Raw genomic sequence first — 8,982 nt, forward strand, 5'->3', positions numbered from 1 at the left:
TCTTTATTTTATGAGGAGGAACGTTGAGGGAATACGTGCCCTCCGCTCCCACCCTCAAATGGTCATATCTTAAACTGGTATCTCTTTAATAATCTTACTATTTTAGGTCATTATAGTGTATCTGTGACCTCACACCGCTGCTTTGAAGGATGACACGCATGCGTCGTAGCAGACTTCTTTCACGTATTCCCTCAACGTTCCTCCTCATAAAATAAAGATCAAACTTCAAACTGGTAAGTTCTCGTTTAATCTTACTATTAATTACTACAGGGCGTCAGCAGTTTCAGCGATTGGGAATGTGTTTTGAACCAGGAAGTGGAGGTTAAAATGGCTGCGAAAGACCAGGTCGATAGTTTAACCGAGGAGATAGTTTGTCCCATCTGCCTGCATTTCTTCACCGATCCGGTTATGCTGGAGTGCGGGCACAACTTCTGCCGCTCCTGTATCACACAGAGTTGGGACAGGGAGGGGAGAAACTCCTGCCCGGAATGTAGAGAGCAGTTTACAGACCGCACCCTCAGGGTGAATCGGGCCTTGGCGAGACTGTCTGAGAAAGCTCGAACACTGAGCCCGAATCGGACAAAGAAGGAAAGTAAACTTCAGTGCGAGGAACATCAGGAACTACTTAAGCTGTTTTGTGAAACTGACAAGAAGCTGATCTGTGTGATTTGTGCAGGTGGGCGGGAACACAGAGATCACCGCTTCATGCTGGTGGATGAAGCTGTTGAAACCTACAAGGTAAATGCAAACCGATTTTGATCGCATCATTGTTTAATTCCATCTTTATAATCTAACACTTTTATTCTCTGATTTTCAATCACAATCCCAGGATCAGGCGAAATCTTCCATCCAGTCTCTCACAAAAAAGGAATTAGAGATCCAGCGAATGGAGCAGCAACAGAAACAGAAGATTTCTGGAGTTCTGGTGAGGCTTTTAAGTTTCGATTCCCTGATCTTGTGTAGATTTGATCCCTGTGATGCGTGTAATAATAGGGCAGCGCAGTGACACAAGTAGTGCTGCTGTCTCCTAGTTCTGGTGAACGGGTTCGATCCTGACTTCGGGTGCTGCCCGTGTGGTTCACGCCTTCTCCCTGTGACTGCATCGGATTCCATCCACGTCCCCAATACACGCTTTCAATGGTCAATCGGGGATTGTTATAGTCCCTGGGAAAGTGGGTGATGGGCGGATAAATGGGAATTAATGGGCACGTGAAAAGGAACAGGCAGTAGGGAATTGTATTGGGGGTAGAGGATTGATGAGTTAAAGTCGTGAGGAAACACAATCAGTGACATTATATGTTGATCTTCACCTTTTATTTCACAGGAACAGTCGCTCAACCTTCAGTCCAAGATTACATCCCAGTATGCTGAACTGCACCAGATTCTCACTGAGAAAGAGCAGCGCACACTGGCAGATATCCGGGAGGAGGAGAAGAAGATTCTAAATACAATGGAGACAAATCTTGGAAAGATTCAAGAGAATTTTGTCATGACTACATTCCTTTCGATAATAATTGAAGACCAGTTACATTTCAGCTTTGATTATTAGTCTCCCCTTCGATTTGAGATATTATTTCATCCCCACCTATTTAAATCCACCAATAATATTAAATTCCCTCTCTTCATTCCTGACATCTTCTCCAGATGAAATCCCACGACCTGCCCAGTCTTTTCATTAAGTTCCATCCTCTCAGTTATGACGTCATTCTCATGAACATTCCTTCTGCTTTCCCCCATCGTTCTACGTCTCTGCGAAAATATCCGCTTTCTCTCTGCATGACAGTGGCGATAAGAGTTGGGAAATGGGAATTATCAGAGGGTTGTAGAAATTTGGTGAAATTCCCGCTGTCGGGATGAGGACGATCCATCTCAGTCAATTGAGATTTGTGTTTTATTTCTTTCAGGGGGAAGCTGGTCGCAAGCAAAGGTAGGACATTTTCTTGATGGAAACATTGTAAGTTTTTGAGGAACAACTGAAAACATTTCTAACGCTCAGTTTATAACCAGCTGTTCAATATTTCCAGGGTTCGTGATGAAGCCAAACCACTGTCGGTGGTAGATGAAGCCTTGCCGATTGAAAAGTTTCATTGCCCTGCATCGTTCAACACGGCATTCAAAAAAATATCTGATGACCTCAAGTCCTACCCTGCACTACAGTTTGGTGAAGTGAAAGTGCACAGTCACAAAATGGTAGGTGACATTTCAGAAATAAATGCTGCATTTACCAGTAATTCGGAACTGAGTAAATGTTCCCTCTGTTCCAGCTGTTGTTGTTCAGAAACTAATTGGCCTCCCGCTGAATCTATGGGATCTCGGGACTATCTGGCCGGAATGTAGAGAGGTGTTTGTATTATGTGGAGTTGAGAACAATGACAGGTGATCCTATATCTGATCCCAAGGACCACGAATGGACAGAGGGCAGTGGATATCTGGGAGTCTCCAACCAAGAGACTCTGAGAGATTTTACATGTTAGACATATTTTAGACCAGGGGAAGATACATTTAAAAAAAAATCGGGGGATTGTAATCGATGGGAATGGGGCTAAGAGGAGGAGTTCAGTCCTGGGCTAGATCAGCCATTACCACATTGTGGGGATTAACATTGAAATCTAGAACGTGACGCACACATCAGATTGATCATCTATATCCGGTTCCCATCAGCAGTGGGTGGTCACCTTGAGGGAATTTGCTCTGTTTGTTTTGTCCATCTTGTTTCACCATAGAATGACATCCCATTCTACATCATAGACAGGCCATTTGGCCCATCCTATCCAGTCAAGATTTCTGCTCCACTCATCATCCCTCCCATCTACTCTCCACACCCGGTAACAATACCCCAAATTCATTAGGAGCCCTAATGTGTTTATCCCGCTTGCATTTAAATTTATCTCTGCTGTTGGCTTTAGTCCCTCCAGTGCAAGTGAGGTTCATGTTGTCATGACTGCATTCCTTTCGATAATAATTGAAGACCAGTTACATTTCAGCTTTGATTATTGGTCTCCTTTTCGATTTGAGATATTATTTCATCCCCACCTATTTAAATCCACCAATAATATTAAATTCCCTCTCATCATTCCTGACATCTTCTGCAGATGAAATCCCACGACCTGCCCAGTCTTTTCATTAAGTTCCATCCTCTCAGTTATGACGTCATTCTCATGAACGTTCTTTGTGCTTTCCCCCATCGTTCTACATCTCTGCGACAATATCCGCTTTCTCTCTGCATGGCAGTGGCGATAAGAGTTGGGAAATGGTAATTTTCAGGGGGTTGTAGAAATTTGGTGAAATTCCCGCTGTCGGGATGAGGATGGTCCATCTCAATCAATTGAGATTTGTGTTTTATTTCTTTCAGGAGAAAGCTGGTCGCGAGCTAAGGTAGGACATTGTCTTGATGGAAACATTGTACGTGTTTTGTGGAACAACTCAAAACATTTCTACTTCTTAGTTTATAACCAACTGTTCAATATTTCCAGGGTTTGTGATGAAGCCAAACCACTGTCAGTGGTGGATAAAGTCTTACCGATTGAAAAGTTTTGTTGCCCTGTTTCGTTCAACACGACACTCAAAGAAACATCTGATGACTTCAAGCGAGGTAAAGCTTGTACCTTTCCCATCATTTTTCTTTCTGACACCTTTAAGCCGTACACCTGACAGCTTATCATTCCCCAGCCCCACACAGCCCGGTTTTACCTTCTCCCCAAAATCCATAAACACAACTGCCCTGGCAGACCCATTGTTTCTGCCTCCTCCTGTCCCACTGAAATGATTTCCACGTACCTCGACTCCATCCTATTCCCCCCCCGGTCCGATCTGTACCAACCTATGTCCGAGATACCTCCCATGCCATTCGTCCCTTTAATGACTTCCACATTCTGAGCCCCCACCCCATCATCTTTACAATGGTCGTTCAGTCACTCTACACCTCCATCTTCCACCAGGAAGGACTTAAAGCCCTCTCCGTTTCTTCCTCGACCGCAGAACCATCCAATTTCCCTCTACTAACACTACTCTGCCCAGCGGAGCTGGTTCTCACTCTTAATAACTTCTCCTTTGAATCCTCCAAGGCCCTATCCCCAAACTCTATCTCTATTACACTGATGACTGCATCGGTGCTACCTCCTGCACCCATGCAGAACTCATGGACTTCATCAACTTCACCACCAATTTCCATCCTGCAATCAAATTTACTTGGACCATCAGCGACAGCTCCCTCCGCTTTCTTGATCTCACAGTCTCCATCACAGGAAATAGACTATCGATAGGCATCTATTACAAATGGGGGTTCCCCTCTCCCATCATAGATGAGGCCCACAATCGTGTCTCCTCGGTATCCCGCAGCTCTGCCCTTGCTCCCCCTCCCCCTAGTCACAACATAGACAGAGTCCCCCTTGTCCTTACCTTTCACCCGATCAGTCGCCGCATACAACAACTAATCCTCCAAAATTTCCGCCACCTCCAATGGGATCCCACCACTAGCCACATCTTCCCATCGCCAACCCTTTCTACCTTCCACAGAGACCGTTCCCTCCACAACTCCTTGGTTAACTCATCCATTCCCACCTAAACCACCCTCTCCCCAGGTACGTTCCCCTGCAACTGCCGAAGATGCAACACTGGTCCCTATAACTCCTCCCTCGACCCTGTCCAGGAACCCCAACAGTCCTTTCAGGTTAGGCAGAGATTCACTTGCACCTCCTACCAACCTCATCTACTGTATCCATTGTTCAAGATGTGGACTCTTATACATTGATGAGACCAAACGCAGACTGGGCGATCGTTTCGCTGAACACCTTTGCTCAGTCTGCCTGAACCTCCCTGATCTCTTGGTTGCTGAACACTTTAATTCTCCTTCCCATTCCCACACAGACCTTTCTGTCCTAGCTCTCCTCCATTGTCAGAGTGAGGTTAAATGCAAATTGGAGGAACAGCATCTCATATTTGGCTTGGGCAGCTTGCAGCCCAGTGGTACGAAATGTTCATTTCTGTAACTTCAGGTAACCATGGCATTCCCTCTCTCTCTCTATCCCTCCCCCACCCAAGTCGCACTAGTTTCTCATTTTCACCAAACAAACAACTAACAATGACCTGTCTCCTATATCATCGTTATATTTTACATATCTTCCATTCATTGTTCTTTATCTCTTTACATCATCGCCTATATCTCTTGTTTCCCTTATCCATAACCAGTCTGAAGAAGGGTCTCGAATCGAAACGTTACCCATTCCTTCTCTCCAGAGATGCTGACTGTCCCGCAGAGTTCCTCCAGCACTTTGAATCTATCTTGAGTTTAAACCAGCATCTGCAGTTCATTCCTATACATCTTTAAGCAATATATAGATGCAAAGATTCATTCTATTGTGGACTGAAGGGAAATTGGAGATTTGATTTACCACTAAACTCATCAGCTGGGAAGCATCATAAAGTCAGAGGTTTAGACTCTCCTGCCTCGGATAAAATACTGCTCCTATTCACCTGATTTGTGCACATTATATACATCTTATAAACATTTTTAAAAGCATTCTGATGGGCTCCAAAGAAAAATGTCCCTGCCTGTCCAACGTCTCCTTATAACCCAGCCCTTCAGACCTGATGAAATTATCGTAAATACTTTTGCACCCTCTCTAATTTGCTAACAATCTTATTGTGTCAAATGCTCTATTTAATAGCCATGATCACATTGAATGGAGGAGCAAGCCTGAGGAGCGGATCCTAATCCTGCTCCTGTTTTCTTGTGTTCCTATGCTCCTGTGTACCATTAAATTTACAGACTTGACACAGAGGAAATGCAGCAAAGATTAACAATACTTGTTCCTGGGACAATGAGTTTGCTGTGCGGGGTGAGATTGATTAGACTAGGCCTGTGTACTCAAGTGTTTGGGTGTATTGGAGGAGATCTCAGTGAAACACAAAGTTCTTACAGGGCTCAGTGGGCTGGATGCAGGGAGGATGTTTCCCCTGTCTGAGGGGTCTGGAGAACGGGCACCCTCTCAGAATGTGGGCTGCACCATGTAGGACAGAGTTAAGGAGACATTACTGCACGCAGAGACTGGGGAACCTTTGGAATTCCCTGCACAGGTGGCTGTGGAGACTCAGTCATTCAGTGCTCTTGGAGCTGAGAGCCATGGTTGTACATTACAGAATCCGGCCCTTCGGCCCATCATGCCCATGTCCACCTATTTCCCAGCTTTACTAATCGATTTGCCCAGATTACATTGGTATTCTTCTGCACCTCACCTAGATAAGTGCCTCAAATATAATGATTAGATCTCACCACCACCTCCTCTGTAGCATGTTCCAGATATCAACCATTCTCAGTGCAAAGAAAACTTACAACTCAGATCCACTTTAAAATTCCTTGCTCTCAAGATAAACCTGCACTCTTGATTTGATATCCCTGCTGCAGCACCGATCTCTGCTGCACTCCACCAGTCACAGACCTTCAAGCAGAAAACTCATCCTTCTACCGCTACCTTCTACCTCCAACCACCAAGCCAATTGTGGATCCATTTCACCAGCTCGCCTTGGATCCCACCTGCCTTCACTTTCTGGACCAGCCTTACATGCACAACATTGTCAAGTCCCTCAGTGAAGTTCATATATTGGTTCACAATGAGATCAGTGTGTTCTTAGTTGTACACACCCATCAAATCCACCCGTAAATCCCCTCTTTCAGCGACCCTTCAACCACAAGTCTCCACCCATTCTGTCCAACACCCGATCATTCAACCTCTGCTTCCTTCCATGGTCCAAGCCACCCCTCCCTCTATCTCACCCTCCACTCAAAGAAACAGAGGCAGGTCCTCTGCCCCCTCATGTCTCCCCCTACCATTCACTATGATCATGGCCACTCCACCCCACACCTCTACCTCCTCTTTAACAACCTCAAATTTCCACTCACCTCAATATCCTCAATATCTGCCTCCATATATGAATAGCCCGCTTCATTTCTCCATCCCCACTGCAATCTCGCAATCCTCCTCACTCTCCGCACTCGTCCTCCCCGTCCACCCTCCCCCACCCCACGAAATTCCCCTCTCCATCCCTGGATAAAATCTCCGGTAAATATGTCTGTTGTCCACCGGATGTGGTTGTGGGAGAAACCCCGGGCGAGGTGTCAGTTGTCCGCCCGCCTGTGCCCGAGTCTCCCCCCGACCCCCGGGGACTCTCTGATTCTCTGCTTCTCCCCCCAGTCTCCGTCACCCTGGATGTGGAAACAGCGCATGCGCAGCTCGAGGTGTCTGGGGATCGGAAGAGGGTGAGAGGGACCGGGACCGAGAGGCATCTCCCTGACACCGGGAAGAGGTTTACAGTCAGTCTGTGTGTGTTGGGATCGGAGGGATTCACATCGGGGAGACATTACTGGGAGGTGGAGGTGGCGGGGAGTCAGTACTGGAGTCTGGGAGTCGCCGCAGAGTCTGTGGAGAGGAAGGGACCGGTCACACTGACCCCGGAGACTGGAGTCTGGAGCATCGGGTGGTGGGATGGCGGGTTTGTTGCATTCGCCTCCCCTCCATCCCCTCTCCCCGCCCGTCTCATCCCCAGGAGGCTGGGAGTTTATCTCAGTTACGAGTCCGTGACAGTTTCATTTTACGACGCGGCCACCAAGTCCCATCTCTACACCTTCACTGGGAATAAATTCACGGAGAAACTTTATCCTTTCTTCTGGACTGTGGATGGAAACAACTGGCTGAGAATCTGCTCCGGTTCTGCTCCGGGTGTGTAAAAAAAATGTCAATGTGGGAAGAGTGAAATAAACAGCCACTGAAATCAGAGCTGTCTGTCTGTCGATCAGTCAATTTTAACGTCGTCAAATTAAACAAATTGCGAGCAATTTCGCAAAGTGCAAAGTGAGTAACTCAGCTGGTTTTCCCCAAGAATGATACCCAAAGCGTTGAGTTACTCCAACACTTTGTATCCACAAGTACATCCACTTCCTCCCGAATGAGGAAGTTCAAACAGGCTGCCACCTGGCGTCACCTCGTCCGTTACTCAATTCTACAACACATTGCACAACACCGTATCATGCAAACTATTCCGAGAATCATTTCCCCCATAATTTTGCTGGAGCTACTATAGAAAACATAGAAAAATAGGTGCAGGAGTAGGCCATTCGGCCCTTCAAGCCTGCACCGCCATTCAATATGATCATGGCTGATCATGCAACTCAGTATCCCATCCCTGCCCTCTCTCCATACCCCCTGATCCCTTTAGCCACAAGGGCCACATCCAACTCCCTCTTAAATATAGCCAATGAACTGGTCTGAACTGGCAGAGAAATCCACAGATTCACCACTCTCTGTGTGAAAAATGTTTTATCCTTAAACTGTGACCCCCTAGTTCTGGACTTCGCCAACATCAGGAATAATCTTCCTGCATCTAGCCTGTCCAACCCCTTAAGAATTTTGTAAGTTTCTATAAGATCCCCCCTCAATCTTCTCAATTTCTGCGTGTACAAGCCGAGTCTATCCAGTCTTTCTTCATATGAAAGTCCTGCCATCCCAGGAATCAGTCTGGTGAACCTTCTCTGTACTCCCTCTATGGCAAGAATGTCTTTCCGCAGATTAGGAGACCAAAACTGTACGCACTCATTTGTTTTTTGTAAAATTTTGGACTGAAATTTTTGAAATCTTCACAAAATTAGTTAAAATAAAATTGATACCAAAAGCAGAATTGTATAAGTATAAGGTGCAACAGACCTCTGAAAATAAATGGTTTCAGGACCTGGTGAGGGGGGATGAAACATACGAAGTTGGTATATCCCTTTCTGCTCTGTCTTCTTAATAGAGCTTTTGTTTCATTTTCTCTTTTTTCTTTTCTACGGCCTATTTCTTAACTTTTTTTCTCTAACTCTTCGTGTAATGGGTCTTTTTTCTTGATCACTTTTTCACACAATCACGACTTTCTCACTTTCTTTACTTTTTTCTCTTTTGAAAGCTTAAAAAAATGAAGTGGTACAAGAAATGTAATACGTTATATTTGGCT

At 45.7% G+C, this 8,982-nt stretch overlaps 2 protein-coding genes across 2 annotated transcripts; both read left to right on the plus strand.

Annotated features, from left to right (window-relative positions):
- Positions 1-265: 265 nt before the first annotated feature.
- Positions 266-1,549, plus strand: LOC129715790 (zinc-binding protein A33-like). Its single transcript, XM_055665641.1, has 3 exons — positions 266-738; positions 830-925; positions 1,325-1,549. Exons 1-3 carry the CDS (start codon positions 328-330, stop codon positions 1,547-1,549), a joined length of 732 nt encoding a protein of 243 aa, XP_055521616.1. The 5' UTR covers positions 266-327.
- Positions 1,550-1,793: 244 nt separating this feature from the next.
- Positions 1,794-8,431, plus strand: LOC129715789 (E3 ubiquitin-protein ligase TRIM39-like). The gene is made up of 5 exons (XM_055665640.1): positions 1,794-1,927; positions 2,025-2,190; positions 3,353-3,375; positions 3,474-3,592; positions 7,191-8,431. Exons 1-5 carry the CDS (start codon positions 1,854-1,856, stop codon positions 7,721-7,723), a joined length of 915 nt encoding a protein of 304 aa, XP_055521615.1. The 5' UTR covers positions 1,794-1,853; the 3' UTR covers positions 7,724-8,431.
- Positions 8,432-8,982: the final 551 nt, after the last annotated feature.

Source organism: Leucoraja erinacea, unplaced genomic scaffold (assembly GCF_028641065.1).
Source record: "Leucoraja erinacea ecotype New England unplaced genomic scaffold, Leri_hhj_1 Leri_1407S, whole genome shotgun sequence".
NCBI classification, from domain to species: domain Eukaryota; kingdom Metazoa; phylum Chordata; class Chondrichthyes; order Rajiformes; family Rajidae; genus Leucoraja; species Leucoraja erinaceus.